General features: G+C 45.4%; 1 protein-coding gene across 1 annotated transcript in view; it reads left to right on the top strand.

The window, feature by feature from the left end:
- Positions 1-13396: 13396 nt before the first annotated feature.
- Positions 13397-17053, top strand: part of adamts18 (ADAM metallopeptidase with thrombospondin type 1 motif, 18) — a 55424-nt gene continuing 51767 nt past the window's right edge. Inside the window, exons 1-3 of the mRNA XM_068572496.1 lie at positions 13397-13528; positions 13923-13995; positions 15573-15886. Of these exons, the coding sequence (XP_068428597.1) occupies positions 13436-13528; positions 13923-13995; positions 15573-15886 (480 nt within the window). The 5' untranslated portion in view covers positions 13397-13435. The remainder of the gene's footprint in view (positions 13529-13922; positions 13996-15572; positions 15887-17053) is intronic.

Here is a 17053-nt window from a genome sequence, read left to right as displayed (position 1 = left end):
TTCTCACATACAGCTCCTAGCAAAGACTAGCAAGAGTCGCGCGATTACAAGACAATTGTCTAATCGATACACTTTCCAATGAGAGTAGCTAGCAGCGTTTGCTCCAAAAGTTGCTAATAGTTGCAAGAAGGTCACCAAGTTGGCAACATTGACAGCCCATCCTTTCAGGCCTCCTTCCTAAGCGTTCCCCCCAAAATGCTAATTTTGATTGTCAACATAATGAACAGAGAGACAGCCAACGTGGCTAATGTCAGTACTCGCTGCTAACTCCAACCCAGCAGCTTGTGGAAGACTCCGGTTTGGAGCAATGAGTGCACATGTAGCCCATCCAATCATGTAATTTGGACCAAATGAAATGATTGGATGGCCTTATTTCAGTGCTGTGGCAGCTCTACATTTTGGTCTTTTTTTTTGTCGGATCATTTGATTCATTGATTGCTGTCATGAAGTCATTAAAATTTCAACAGAAATATAAAAAAGTTTGTGCTCAGCTTGACTCAAAGAAGTTCTTGCATCATGTTGTCCGGCCATGTCTGAAGGAGAAAGTGTTTATGAAGCTCAAGAACCGCTCATCTGCTCATCTCCTCATCTCCTTGACACTTGGCAGTTGTAATTCTGTGGAGCCAAGGGAGTGCTTTGATAAGTTTGATGCAATTTTGGATCCACATTTAAGATTCATGAACTTTGAATAAACAAGCAAACACATGGGGACGGGGCTTCAGCATGTTGTTTGCAGCATGAAAACATGGCAGCTCCGCAGTTCACTTTTACAACAACTACTACACCTATTTCAGACCATGAGGAACAACGTTTTGGATGTGTAACATACAGTGAAATATTCATCCTTTGTATGTAAATTTACAGTTGAGGCCATCAGTTAACCATAGAGAGACAGTCATTTCTTTGAAGTGGGAGCTATATGCTTTGCTAAGTTCAATATTCTCATCTCATTGCATCCGGCAGATTGCTACAGGTGGGGACATGGCTGTTGCATTTTTTTCATAAAGTTACAAAAAGCCCCGTCGAGTTTCCTTGCAAACAAAAGTTCTGTTTGCATTCAGCGTCTCTTTCCATAAAGCATTGAGTGACTCTTCTAATAAAAATACTTTTGAATGTGTTTCCATAAAACATTTGCAAAGCTATTTTTTTTTTAAATTCAACATCTTTTTATTGTTTAAATCCACGTTTACAAGCTTGTGGTTGTCTTCTTTTCTGCCTTTGTTGGCGTATTGCTACGTTGACTACAGTGAACATCAATCAGGGGCATGGCTTGAAATCAATAGCAGGAGTGGCAGCAGGGAAGGGATACATGCACTCTCTCTCTGTGTGTGTGTGTGTGTGTGTGTGTGTGTGTGTGTGTGTGTGTGTGTGTGTGTGTGTGTGTGTGCCATCCTAACAAAACAGGGACACAATCATAAAAACATTGCTCTATAAAACTTAAAGTCTACTGATGGATACACAGTCTTTTCTATTCTGCAACAGGAAGAAAATATGGTGTGTTACATTAGCGATACCATCACTCTTTAGTTACTCCCCCATTATTGATGTTGTGCATTGCAGTGTGGGACAAAGGCGTCCATCGACACACATCAACACACTAAATTCTTCAGTGAGTGTATTGTGTGCAATATGTGATGCATTATCTGTGAAATAGGATCATGTGTCATATACCTTCTGATATAGGTGCAATAGTCTAAATGTGCAATATCCCCCAATAACTTTCTTCCACCTCTCAAAATGTGCAATAATCCCATATAACTCTCCTCGTTCCCCTCTTTTCACAATACAGGAACAGTCCTTAGGACTAGCCCATTCATTACTGTTATTTATAATACTTATACAGCACAGTTCAATGGTTTGCAAACGACACCCTTGAACAGTACATTATTGATAATACAGTACTGCCTCTCGTACCTTATTGCTTGATTAACATTTGTTCTCTCCTTTGTTGAGAACTTGTTTTTTATAACTGTATCTAAACGTGGACATATTAATTATCACCTTTCTAGTACATATTACCACCATGTGTACAGTGATTTTATATTTTTTGTGTTTTCATTTCCTAAAATGTTGACTCTGAGAGAGGCCTGCACAATAATCCAATGTGTCTGGACTGTTGGTCTATGCACAAATGGCCAATAAAGAACCTTGAACCTTGTATTGTGTTGGCATTAAGGCTGATATACTGGGCCCTTCATGGAGGAACCCCTTTGATACAGATCAGGGAGATTATTCAACAATAACATAGAATCAGATCTGTAAAACGAGGCAACGGACAGGGTGTGTGTGTGTGTGTGTGTGTGTGTGTGTGTGTGTGTGTGGGAAGCCTGCCACATACAGTGGAACCTCAGGGCAGCACCAGACCGTGTCTAATGGGAATTAAACAGTGTATTAAAACATCGACCCAGTCATCTTTCTGCCCTGCCTCGTCACAACAGTTGGAAACTTCCTCTGTAACTATCCAAGCTCCAGCTGCATAAACTTAGAGCAGTGCGGGCTGCTTGAATACAGTGATAGAAAAATATGCCGAAATAGAATTTAAAAAAAGCAGAAATGAAGAAGTTGAGAAAGAGAATATATGTTACATCTCCATGGCCACCTTGTAAGTGCATTCTTCTTGTGTTGAATCTTAAATACATTTTTTTTTTCCAAAAGTGTCGTGGTGTGCCAGCAGTAAACTCAGAATGGTCGTCACTTTATACCTGCATCATCATTACATTGACATGTTAGCGAGTCAGAAAAACTAAACCATACTTTGACTTGTCCTGAGCTTGCTGCTGACATTTTTTAATGAAGTGCAAACCCCTTCCTTCCGTCCAGGGCGCAGTGTCGGAGGAATCAAACACACCCTGGAGAGCAGGATTGTGTTCGTCCCTTTAACGTGACCACCCAGACTTTTTCTCTCGCCACTGGATCACGTTTGACTTGTTGAACGACAGCGTACATACGGCTTAACGGTTATTTCAACACAAAATAAGTTTGGATGAATGGATTTCGAGAATTAAGTTTGGTAAATAATGTATTTATTATACAAAGTGGATAAATTCAAATACAAAAAAAATCCTCTCATTCAATTTGGATTATCCTCAGGTTAAAACTGCGTATTAACAGTTATTTAAAACGTCAACCTGGTCATTGATTTACTCTTCTTACTTTTATGACGTGAAAAAACATTAACCCAAAGATTAAGCACTTGTCACGACATAAATACAAAGCGCTTTAGGAGACAATACACAGTCAGATGGGAGTGACAGCGACATTCCTCATTAGTGGACCAATAAAAACTGGATGGATCAATACTGGAGCAGCAGAGCCACACGGAGGCAGTGGAGATGGGTTAATATTCTGGTTTGTATGAATCTCCAAGAGGCCTTTGAAAAATCTGAATCTTAAAGCTTCTAAAAGAAAAAGTGTTGAAACGTTTGTGAGTGTGTGTATGTGTGTGTGTGTATTTATCTGAAGCACAGACGTTAGTCTGGACCGGTGCCACAGAGCAGCAGGTTTTTATTCTGCCAGGCAACAAACATTGAGACACATCAAACACACACATACCCCCCCACACACACACACACACATCGGGCAGTTAGCACCTCCACCGGCATGGGCCTGTGTGATGTCATCAAAGTCAGAAGTCCCAGGTGCTGATGGGATAGGAAATGGTCTCTCTGGCTCTCCCCCGACTCCCGACACCTGGCTGACAACTGATGACATCTCCCTTTTCATGTAATGATCCCCTTGACTTCAAAGTGAAAGTAGGGGAATCCCACCTCACAGACCCCCCCCTCCCCCCCACCACCACCACACACACACACACACACACACACACACACACACACACAAACACACACTCACTCACACACACTTCTAAGTGGAGAAGGTGTGAGATGATTATAGCTAGTTTTCCTTATGGTAAATATTCTTTAGATGTCAAACTACTCTCCAATACGTGTGTCTGATGAAATTATGGTTACTTTATGTGAAACCGGAGACATTTCACAACAAATTAGTGTATAACTCGGGGGTGGCGGTAGACCAGAAAGGCGCTATATGAGTACAAGTCTATTTAAAATGATTATTTAAAGGTGTAATGTTTAAAATTAAGCCAGGAGGAGAGCTTCAAAGATTTAAAAAAATATGTGTTTAATAATATATTATATCGATATGAAGTTACATTCAAATGTTGTTTTTTTAGGCCACCATCTTCTTTGGATACTACAAGGAGTGTGGATAAGTATGTCTTACAGGCTAATTTCAAAACAGCTGAACTATCCCTTTAACTCTAGAACACTAAAGTTTAAAGTAATGACACCATCACTAGCGTCGGGTATATTTCACCTGATAGAATGTACCTAATAAAATATACTTCTAATCAAAATATATTAAAATACAACAATACAAGGCAAGTACTTTTCTTTTATTTTGCCCTATAGAACTTCTAATAAAACCAAAAACAGGAATCATGGAGGAACCACCTTCACTAAGACACACCTACCTTCACTAAGACACACCTACCTTCAATAAGACACGCCTACCTTCAATAAGACACGACTACCTTCACTAAGACACACCTACCTTCAATAAGACACACCTACCTTCAATAAGACACACCCACCTTCAATAAGACACGCCTACCTTCAATAAGACACGCCTACCTTCAATAAGACACGACTACCGTCACTAAGACACACCTACCTTCAATAAGACACACCTACCTTCAATAAGACACACCCACCATCAATAAGACACACCTACCTTCAATAAGACACACCTACCTTCAATAAGACACACCCACCTTCAATAAGACACGCCCACCTTCGATAAGACACACCCACCTTCAATAAGACACGCCTACCTTCAATAAGACACGCCTACCTTCAATAAGACACGACTACCGTCACTAAGACACACCTACCTTCAATAAGACACACCTACCTTCAATAAGACACACCCACCATCAATAAGACACACCTACCTTCAATAAGACACACCTACCTTCAATAAGACACGCCCACCTTCAATAAGACACACCCACCTTCAATAAGACACGCCTACCTTCAATAAGACACGCCTACCTTCAATAAGACACACCTACCTTCAATAAGACACACCTACCTTCACTAAGACACACCTACCTTCAATAAGACACGCCTACCTTTAATAAGACACCCCCACCTTCAATAACGATAGCAAGCAGCATGAAACTACACAAAGACCCACACAACTAAAAAAGCACAAAAGCAAAAGCAACGCAATGAAAATAACATAACCACAATCGCTCGGGTGAAAATTATCTGACGTTGGTGTTCTAGGGCTAAGTGACATTTTACAGTTATAGTCAGTCAAGGTAGAGCTTAATTTATATATTTCGTATTTGATTTCATTACGCTGACACTTTTATTTAAATCTCTGCATTGGAACTACAGCTGTCACAAAACTAAAACTCAGTCAAAAGGAAAAATCTGCCTGTGAAATGTAGAGTAGTGCAGCATAACATGTAGTTAGACCAGTTCAGGAGTACACTCAGATACGACTGTGGGCCGCAGGGCATGCTCAGCATTTCAGCCTAAATTAGAGCAGGTAAACACACTGTCAAATTCATCCCTCACACTTGTGTTTGATGGCTTGGGAAAGCTCGAAAAATATAGACGCCACCCTTCAAACTCTTAAAGTGCAGTAAGAATATAGTATTGCTCCCGCTACAGTCGCATGTGGAGAAATCCCGCTGTGCATTGCTGAGCTTTGATTGGCCGATCTTCCTTTGGGGTAGGGGTTACGCAAACAGCCAGTTGGCATGATTCACAATTCACAAAGAAAAAAAGATATACCTTCAGAGAATTGTCATCCTCCTTTTGACGAGAGAGGGAGAGAAGTCTAAGATCACGTTCCTACGCCTGAAGGCTGAGGTCAGACGTCCACTGTGAAGCAGTGTACCCTTAACTGTACCGCTCTGCTAAACTCTGGATGACTGATATCACAGATGCTGTTTCAGAATTCTTGATGGACCATCTGTGAGCTAAACTTTAGCATTTCACGTCTTTGATGCTGGTGGGGGGTAGAGACAGATGCCAGAAGGCCCGACGCAGAGGAGCTATACTCTGATGAGTGTCAGTGTTTTTAACGAACAGTGAAACACACTCACGCATACAGACCCATCACAAGCCCGGCTCTCAAACTAATATTTAGAAATACAGTTGTGTTCTTGTCCCTTTCCTTTGGACATTTTAAAAGATAATTTCACGTATTTGATGAAATTTAAATTTGTTTTTCCAAGCTATCACATCTACACACACGCACGCAGACACACACACACACACACACACACACACACACACACACACACACACACACACAGATGTTTCAACACTTTTTCTTGCTCTTTACATACAATCTGAAATGACCATGACTCTGGTCCTGCGGCACCGGTCCAGAATATTCTCGGATTAACGTCTGTGTTTCAGATAAAACACACACACACACACACACACACACACACACGTGATCCTGTGTGGTCGGTGTCCACACAGGATCTATTTCTATCCGCATGCAGGAGGAGATCACGCAGGGCCGCAGAGGACGGGACGTGACTGACAGGCGAGCAGATGCCTGCCGCTGTGGCAACCGCTGACACGGCCAAAAATAATCCATGGAGAAACAGGCGGAAATTCACCCCAAAAAAAAAAAAAAAAAAAGTTCCACAGATACAAGCAGCAGGGTAATTATAAGGTCTGAAATGAGGACCAGATACGGGACAAGAGCACAAGACAAGGAGAGAGGAGGGTTGAACATTCTGGAGCCCACTGCTGGAAAAAGCAGTGCCACATGACGGGCAAAGCAAACAAACAAAAGCAGAGTGAAAGGGGGGATGAAGCAGGGGAAAAGAAGATGACATATTCTTGAGGTAACAGCTTGCTCCTCTTAAGGCTCAGCGTTGAGGAGCGATTGTTGATTAGTAGTCCTTCACTTGGTATGGATGTAAGACCTGAACGTAGAGGTTGACGTGGAGTGATCGGGAAGCTATAAAAGTGCTGTACAAGACCTTTCATACCATTTGAATGACGCGGGGTTCATACGGTCATGGAATTTTGAACTGGTTATTTTCATGCCTGAAAAAATCGTTGATTTGATGATTGAAATAATGTTGAAATAATTCATATGCTTTTAAAGGAAAGACACTCCAAATATAAGCAGGCGTACATACAGGCATCTATATAAATGTTTATTCTTTTAATCAAACTATTGTATCTCATTCATTTGTGTCATTGAGGTATACTGTATGCTTTGGAATGATCCTTACTAGTTTAAATACTACATGTTCTCTCTTTTTTTATGTATACACAGATTTCACAATGTTTGGTTATGGAGATTTGGGTTATAGTCATGGAAATCCATTGGTCAAAATGTATATGTACCCTGCTGTTGAAATTGGGCCCTATGTCTGAATAGAAATAAAGCACATTTCACTTTCTCAGCCAGAGCTACACCCAACTTTGAAGTCTCCTGTGTAAAATTGTAGTCTATTAAGAAACATGTTCGTGGTGATGAGTTTTTTTTTCCAGACCAGAGCAGCCAGCCTGTGCCCTGAACCAAGAACTCCCTCATGGTGTGGGGTCTGGGGTCAACCTGCAGCTTCAAGAAGCCTCCAGCTAAATATAAATATTAAAGGTGCTGCATTACCATTTTGCCACAAGTTAAAAATTCTCTAGAAATATTCAGAGAATCCATATATCTGCAAAAAGCTCATTTATATATATTGTATTGTCAGCACTGTTGCCACTATTTGCACCGTTAGCTTAGCCGCTCAGCTGCGGTCGTGGAGGAACACAGATTCCCTCGGAATTTGTCATTGGGAAACCTTAATCATATATTCTTAATCGTATACATAAATGTGGGTTTAAATGATCACATTTAGAGTATAGCTCAAGATTGAAAATGTTTCATTGTGGTTTACAGTTAAATAGCGCCGAGTCATGTTCACCATCATGATAAAGAGCTTTGAGAGCCACCTTGAAAGTGAATATTTGTGTTACCCTGAGTTCAGATGTGCCGGGGTCGCTATATGTTTGCAGTCTACTGCTTCGATACCATTAACTTGTCAAAGGGGATTTGAATCTGGTTCCTCTCACATCGGGTTCCCAGGACAGAAGGCTCGGGGGATTGACCTCGTCTTAGTGTGGTCTCTAAATCTTACAATCTATATCCATCCTTAGCCAGAAAACTCAACTGCTTGGAGTTCATGTTGCAACCAGATATGTTGTATTCCTTTTGGGGTACAAACAACAGACTAGCCTGACAGGCCCCGGTAACTCAACAACCCATCTGGGAAGAGGATGGGGGGGCGGCGGAGGGGCGGGGGGCCGGGGGGAGGGGTCATTGTGAGAGAGGGAGCGACTGCTTCGGGCTCCAGACAGTTGGTTTAGCGGGCTGTAAATAAACACATCGTCTGTCAACACGGTGGCACGGGGCAGCGGCGTGCTGGGATGTAACACTGTTCAGATTTACAAACATCTGTAGCCGCCGCCGGCAACGCAAAACTGCGTTCTCGGTGGGAGAGAAGGATAATCGTCCGCTGGGAGAAAGGCGACGACAAAGGCGAGGAGATAACGAAGAAAAAGAGATAAAGAACAAAAAGAAAGGGCAGGAACCACGTCGCCTTCCAATTTGGTCGAGGCTCTGGACACGGACACGGATAACTGGGAGCCGAGTGATCAATTAGCCGAGAGTGTCAACAACTCGGGAACCTCCACCGAGAACCCGCGGAGGCCGTGCGGTTGTGTTTTCCTCACTGACTCTACATCACACTGTGCAGATGACAGTGCAATTAGCCTCCAAAGTACAGAGCAGGGAATTTCCCAGCTACCTCAAATCACACTTAGGCCAAGTACAGGGCCACCAAAATTGCATCTTAGATCTTAGCGACAAGTAGACGCTGTTATGAGTCAATGAGGTATAATATTATTATACAGGTGCCGATTTCTATGAAGGGATCGCTTCCATAATGTGACACCTAGCCCTCAAATAGTTATTGAAGGCTTACTATTAAGAAACTCATTATATATTGTAATGGATAGTAAATTCTTTCTCACTCTGCTTTCGGCCGCTAATGTGCTCCAACAGCTAGCCGCACTTGCAAGTTGATGCTGCGTTTTCCATTCCCTTAGCATGCTTTACTACTATTGCACATGCGTAACAGTGGACAGAAGAGAAAGGGACATTTATTACAGCCTCGCCCTTTTCAGCTTTCACTACTTTTTCAGGACGGTTGGAAGGTTGTAGGAGTAGCTCCTCAAATCAAACCTAGCTTCATGTTAGTTACGAATGAAGTAGCAAGACCACAACGATAGAGTGGGGCAAGAGTACAAGCAAAGTAGGTTTACCCGTCGCGTAATAAGCAAAGCATAATTCAGGCATTTTGTTCAACTTGCACACACTGCCTAAGACGTTCCTCGTGTGTATATTGCATGCTTTGACATGCTGCACGGAATGCAAAGTTCTTGTCAGACGCTCGCAGCAACTGTTTGCCTTTTATTACAATGATATGCAGAGCAGCTCCTTTCGGGGGCGGAGTGGGGTGGGTGAAGCAATGCAGAGTGGCTCGCTAACGCAACCTCTAATCTGAAAACAGCTCTGAACCAACGAGCAGACCTTCTGTTATGGACAGTTAGATGTGGATACCCGACAGTTTTTCCAAATGATCCCGGTGCTTTGACATGATGTGATTGTTCAAAGAGCAGAGTCGTGAAGTCTGAGATGCACTCGGGCAGGAATGATCTCCTCTGTCGCTCCTTTACACCCCAGGGTTGAATAAATCTGTTGCTAAAGTTGCTCTTTAGCGGTCTGTCATGATATGTGTGTGTGTGTGTGGGAGGTGTGATCCGTGAGCAGGGCCAGTCAGCAGTTTTGCCAGTATGCTGTCCACCTCCAGTGTGACTAGTTTGGATCCAAGGACTCGGCCTCTCGCCCCAGCACACCACAGCAGGGAAGATGGCGCTCCGTTGCAGAACATGTGGGATCCTAGGCCTCTCAGGAAGATACGACAGCTCAGACGTGGCGGATTATTGCAGTTTTAGCGATCAGTCGGACGCCCAGGTACTGGACAGACGGCGTGACGATCTCCACGTCGCTCTTGCTGATGCAAACCGGAAGGGGCGGAGCCTTACTTTTCCTGAAATCAACCACGATCTCTTTCTTTTTGACCATATCAAACTGTGTTCTTCCCCACAATTTCACACAATTACTTGGTGCGCGTGGCGGCATCCTGCTCCAATATTTGTAACAGATATTTTCCGACCATTTCCCCTAACCTTTTGCTCTCTGTCTCAATATTTGAACTCTAAAATGAATTACAATGTACCAGACTGGTTGCGATGGCTTGAATCCGGAGACAGAGCACAAGTTTTAACGCGCTTGTCAGTTTAGACCAAAAGCTAATCTCTATATTGTTGACCCACAGTACCGGCCATACGGTACGGTTCCTTTCCTCCGCGCTCTTGGACTAGTGGTCCAATACGATCAATCTCAATCCCGGGAGAGCAGTTGTTGCAGTGTGCTAACAAAGTCTGGACTGTGTGGGATTTCACTATCACCCACCAGTGTCTGTACATTAACTGTGGCTCAGTGATGAGCAGCGTCATCCTTCAATCAGAGGTTTGGCGGTTCGAGACGGGCTCCGCTCGCCCATGTCGATGTGTCCTTGTGCAAGGCACTTAACCCCAAATTGCTCCCATAGCTGTGCCTACGGTGTATGAATGTTACTCCTGATGGGCAGGTGGAACCCCTCCCATGAGTGTCTGAAAGAAGACAAGAAGAGAGCAAGTACAGGTCCATGTGGGATCCTCTGCAAGTTTTTATTTGACACCTCAAAGAGGCATGTGTTGGGTGATCATCTCATAGCATAAGCTTTAAAATCTGTATCAGGATCAATACATGTATAGTACGTATTTCCCCATGAAACAATTATATTTTGGCAGTAACCTATGAAGCTGTCACAGCATCTGTCCTGTGTGAGTGATGAAAAATTCAACACGACTGGTACTGAATTTGGCCAGTACGCTCCAAACACACGTTTAAGTAGGCGAACATTAATGAGCCCCGTGAGAATACCGGCGGGTTATTAAGGTGGCGTTGTATTCGAGCTGCGTTTTGTGCCCTGCCAGAAAAGCTGGCAGGAGCTGTGAGAAGCCTTATTAAGCTCGGCGGAGTGTGAATATCGGCGCAGTGAGCCGGCTGTGTGCCTGTCGGTGCGTTCCAGCGAACCTGTCCAGGTGTTCGCCGGCCGCCGGAATGGAAAACGGCGACGGCAGGACCACCTGTTCCCAACACGCGGCGTCTGACGATACGAGCCGGTGAAGCGTGTGTGACCTTCACTCACTTCAACGTGACAGATTTAATTATGAGACTTTACCTGAGCTCCCTCAAACCGTGTGCTTCTATGGGGGCTAGTTTATTGACTGGCGCCACTGTGACGACGGGGAAGAGTAAAGCTGCACGGCTCGAAAAACGCCATCAGAAATTCTATATAGTATATTAAGGTGAGCGACCCCGGAGAGTCCATGCAAACAGAAAAGCGGAACACTTCCTTTGTATACACGGCGTGTCCTCTGTATCACTTTTCAATTCCACGCATTTACCCCTTATTTGTTCATGTGTCGGCATGTATTATTGGTATATTAACAGACTATGGTGGAAGCACAATGCCACTTGTTGCCTGCTGACTGTTTCACACTTGCAGATGCAACAGTGCCAAATGGTCGACTCAGCTGAGGGAATCCTGCAGGTGATCTTGTTGTGCGAGAACGTGTACGAATTGAGCCTCAGGCCGCAGCCAAGATATTTGCGTTCTTTCTCCCTTGTGCAGTTTGTTGAGTTTAGATTGTGGTTGAAGTGCAACTAGAGAATACTGAGGCAGAGTTGTAGGACAATAACAACTAAAGTTGCCATTGGACATGTAGAGCGGGTGTGACCGGCCTTAGAGGACTTTCCACTTGAAGTGGAAACACGGTGGTCTGCAGCCAGGACTTAGTGAGCATCTGTACCTCTTTACAGCTTTGAAGTGCGCCAGATTCTTCTGTCTTTCAGTTCTGACCAATGTTTATCCTGACGAGCACCTGGACTGGTGCTTTTCCTTCTTGTGTTTGTTGCAGGTGTGGCTCAGAGGTAACGCAGGTCAGCCTCACTGGTTTAATCGATCTCTCTCTTCCTCCAGTCCACATGTCAAACAACCCCAAATTGCTGCGTTCGAAGGCGGGAACCTTGCACTTTGTGTGTGCCGATGGGTGAATGTTGAGGTGTTATGTGCGGTGCTTTGAGTGATCGGAAGACCAGAAAATGTGAGATATAAGTCTATTCAAGAGGCAAATGTAAGATCTAAGTTTAGAGTCAAGAGCTCTGGGGCAAAACACAACATTTTCATTGTTAGAGCACCACCATCTGGTCGATGATCTGGATATTATTGTGTCCGAAACGGTGTGTGTGCGTATGTGTGTGAGTGAGTGTGTGTGTGTGTGTGTGTGTGTGTGTGTGTGTGTGTGTGTGTGTGTGAGAGAGAGAGAGAGAGAGAGAGAGAGAGAGAGATTTTTTAAGGGGTTACAAGAAAAGAAACAGCTTAATCTTCATAGTCTCCAGGAGTGTCATCTGTCAGATGAAAACAGTGGAGTACGGTATCAAGTAGTGAAATAAATACTGTTACTTTCTAACATTTGTTTGTTTTCACCAAAGTGAATCAGAAGAGTCAAAGATTATCAACTGAGTATTACTGTCTGTATTGTGCACGTCTTTGGTAATACACTTTTTTCAACATATAAATCACTAAAAGTGTCACGTGGCTGGTGTGTAATTTGTCCACTTTATTCTGCTTCTGAATCTCTCTTTAAAACAACAATGCTCTCAAAGCTGTCAAAATTGAGATTTACGAGCGGCACTGAAGGCAGCAACAGCCCCGCTGCTGCCAGGAGGAGAATCTCTTTTTCTTTTCTTTTTAATCTGCGCGTGGTGGAATGATGCTGCGCGCTGATTGGCCGCTCGGCCGCTGACTTGCGCTCCATCCTGCGGGTCGACTCCTCACAGAGCCGGGGACCTGAGCGCTCAGTCGGCGCGCTCCTTCCTCCCGGTGATCCCCGACACCGCGACGCACCGCTCCTCCACACACACGCACACACTAACACTCACACGCACACTCATGAGTGCGCGCTGCGTCCGTGCGCACCACCGGCTGCTGCAACCTGCCGACTTCACCTGGACAAGCAGCGCGTAGGGGTGTGTGTGTGTGCGGGTGTGTGTGTGTGTGTGTGTGCGTGAGTGTGTGTGCGTGTGTGTGTGCGCGCAGTGCAGAGCCACTAAACAATGCGCGCACATTGCGTTATGCGATACCGCAGGTTATTGCGACTTTTGCGCTCTTTTAGGAGGTAACGGCGCAGCTGGAAGCGTGCATGCCATCACCATGGACTGCCTTTTTCTTCTGATCTGGACTTTACCCATCCCGCTGGTCGGCTGCAGCTCAGTCCGGCTCCTGTTGTCCTGGAACATCATCAAGGCATGTGGCAAAACGCACACAAACACACACACACACAGACACACACACACACACACTGTTGAACAGCCCAGCACGTGCGCCGGTCCGGGCTGCGACCAGAACAAAACACGCGCTTGTCTCTTTTCAGCGTGATTTGTGTTCCGCGGCGCAGAGGCGCACGCACGGCCGCGCGCTCTCTCTCTCTCTCTCTTGATTGCGAGGTGAAAAGTAAGACAAGTGACTGTCATCCCCCGAATTAAAGCCGAGTGCAAAACCTCGGGCTTCAGCAGAGGAGCTCTCCTTTCAACATTTTTGGGGGTTTTCGGCTTGCACTTCTTGCAGCGCGCGTAACCTGTTGCTACCTGTCCCGTTTCTCGAGTTCATGTTTCTTTCGTTCCTTCTTTTTTTTCTGCAGACGCTGCACGTTTACTGCTCTCACGGCGCCGCGGCCGGCTACTCCTCCAGCGACAGACACGGATTACATCACGGTGAGTGCTCGTCTTTCCACGTCTCCTGCATGGAGCTTTTCTCTTCCAGCGGGCTCGCTCCCACGTTAGTAGAATGAGAGTAGAATGAGACGTGGCAGTGACGGGACCTGTGATGGAACCTGTAATGGGACCAGTGACGGGACCTGTGATGGCACCAGTAATGGGACGAGTGACGGGACAAATAATGGTAATAGGACCAATGACGGGACCAGTGACAGGAGCAGTGATGGGACCAGTAATAGGGCCAGTAATGGCAGTGATGGGACCTGTGACGGGACCAGTGATGGGACCAGTGGTTCAAGAAGACGGTCTCCAATAAAGCAATTAGGAATATTAAAAAGGCATTTTTTTATCGAGGTGCTTATTAGATCAAAAAAACTAGTTGCTCTTCATAATGTGACACACAGACCCGAGAGAGCCGGGATTCCCTGTGGGCTGCTTTGACCCAGAGAGATGAAGGCAACAAGTGGAGATGACTTGCTCCCTGTACTTTGGGCTACTGAGAGGAGAAGGGCTGTTTAGTTCAAGAACAGACAGAAACCCGGACGCTGAGAGAGGAAACAATTAAACCACTTGACGGAGTTTATACATTTACTGCGTTTACTGTGGGATCTCTCAACGCTTCTGTTTTATAAACATATAGTTTAATAAAAAATGGTTAATTTGAACACTGAAACAACAGTCTGATTTCCTCACAACCTCTGGCTCTGAACTATTGACCCTATATATTTGATAGGAAAGGATATCGGCGCTCCGGCCACCGTTAAAAGTCACCTGTGACCCATATGAGGACCTCTCCATCCCTCCCGACGCACGCCTGCCACCTCGTTGACACTCGATGTGTTCGTGGCTAAACGTCACGCTGCGTTGCGCTTCTCTTTCTCATTCTGATCGATCTAATCAATGTCGTTGATACTACCTTCGGTGGGTGTCACCGCTAGCTCCTCCCTGTAGCCAGCTAGGGCTGCTAGCTCCCCGACAACCACCAAAGGTAGCTGGACAAGCCCTGGCTCGACGCCGGACTCGGGCAGCGGGGATGCGGCCAGTAGCAGCAGCAGCGGGGAGCTAGCAGCAGTGCTAGCTTGCTCTAGCGCAGCCACCCACCGAAGGTAGGAGCAGCTTGTAACCTGACTTTTATGGTAACTTGCAGCAAAACCTATTTCTCAGGTGTGAAACAGTATCTCAGCGATCACTCAGTGTTGTGCTTTGAAGAACATGCAACTTACTTACGTTCATACTTTTAGCGTAGCGTCATTGTCGCTCTTCCACCTACATGTGTGAGCAATGAGCTCAGTGATATCCTGGAACATGTTGGAGGTGACCGACTAAAGCCTAGTTCATGCTTCTGCGTCAAGTCGCCGGCGTAACTACGCGGTAGCTACGCCGTCGACGCACACCCCTACGGTGTCGCGTCGACGGCGTAGGTACGGCGTCGACGCGACGCAGAACCATAAACTAGGCTTAAAGGTGAAGGAGATGACGCAAGCGGTTCCTGACAGTGAGGTGTGAGATCTGAGTGTGAGACGCTGTCTCCCTCTCTCATTGTCGCTCTCCTTTCCGTCCCCTCTCGTCTCCAGACTACGTGTTCGTGACCCCCGTGGAGGTGGACTCCGAGGGCGAGTACCTGACCCACGATGTGACCCGGCGGAGCCACCGCAGCAGAAGGTCCCTCTCGTCCTCGCTGCATTACCGGCTCTCGGCCTTCGGGCGGGACATGCATCTGGACCTGCATCCGTCCTCCGTGGTGGGCCCGGGCTTCACCGTGCAGACGCTGGGCTCGGACGGCATCGCCGCGCCGATGGATGACGTCGGGTCTCACGACTGCCTGTATCAGGGAGTCGTCCGGAACCTGTCGAGCTCCTCTGCCGCCATTTCCACTTGCTCCGGACTGGTGAGTGTCTGTCGGGGTGTCAATACTTTGTTGTATTACTTTAATGACGTGGTTATCTCCTCAAGTGGATTATGTGGTTTCGCTAATTGGGTTGATGAAACATGTCCAAACTATTTTTGAAATGAACGTGCTAATGAGGATGTTTGTCATTTGCTGAAATTAGAGGACATTTCGGACATAAAAGTCTCTCTCCCAACATATTTTGTCATCCACCCGCACATCAAGTTCCGTACCTTCGTGCCCTTCCAGGAACAACCTGGTCGGTTTGCTGAATCGTCGTCTGCCCGGTGCAGGCCGTGGTTGTATGGGTGAACGGTAGCATGACGTCATTACCCATGAGTGTAAGCATCAGTTTATCTTGCTTTGTGAGGCACTCCTTTGAACATCGGGAGGTTGGGAGGAGTGAGAGGGAGAAAAAAGAGAATGAAAGAATGAAAGGAGGAGAGCAGGAGGGAAGAGAAATTTTACACTGCTGACGATACAGCGTACAATAAAAGGGAAATAATTCGGTTGGACTGTTTACTGTAGTGACAGCACACATGAGGGAGAACACCCGGCGTATTGATCGCAGGACCCGAGGAACATTGATCATCGCTGGCTTTGGAAGGGACATGGGGAGCTCTGATCCCCTGCGTTCGGTTGGACTAAGCTCACAAAAACCAAGATGGTGCCTGCCAACATGACAAACTCAAGGCTTCCAAACAGAAGTCCACAAATCTGTGTCTACTTCTATATCTACCTCTTACATACGTTCTATGGTTACACCACCAAACGGCATACTGGGGAAAGCCCACTCTACATTACTTGATATGATTTTAACTGTTACACCTGCACTCTAGTTTTTCTCTCCATGAACAGAGTCAGGCTAGATAGTTAGCTAGCACCGTTCTTCTGCCTCCAGTCTGTATGGTAACCAAGCTATACTAGCCTCCGGCTTTGCACCTTACACACAGACATGAGGTTGCTATCAGGGTTCTGTGTCTGACTAAAAACAAGAAGGATTTCCAAATTATTTAATCATTTTTTTCTCAGCAAAAAAAAACAACACAGAATCACAGAATATTAGCAATGCTGTATTGGGACTAAACTTTGATTGATACACTTTTAACTCCACAAGGACTTTATTGGCACACCAGCACACACACACACACACACACACACACACAC

Source organism: Clinocottus analis, unplaced genomic scaffold, assembly GCF_023055335.1.
Source record: "Clinocottus analis isolate CAN_PGR_092001 unplaced genomic scaffold, fCliAna1.0.p SCAF_1, whole genome shotgun sequence".
Classification (NCBI taxonomy): Eukaryota; Metazoa; Chordata; class Actinopteri; order Perciformes; family Cottidae; genus Clinocottus; species Clinocottus analis.
Note: the sequence above shows the minus strand (reverse complement) of the source record. Positions and strands in the feature narration are given on the sequence as shown.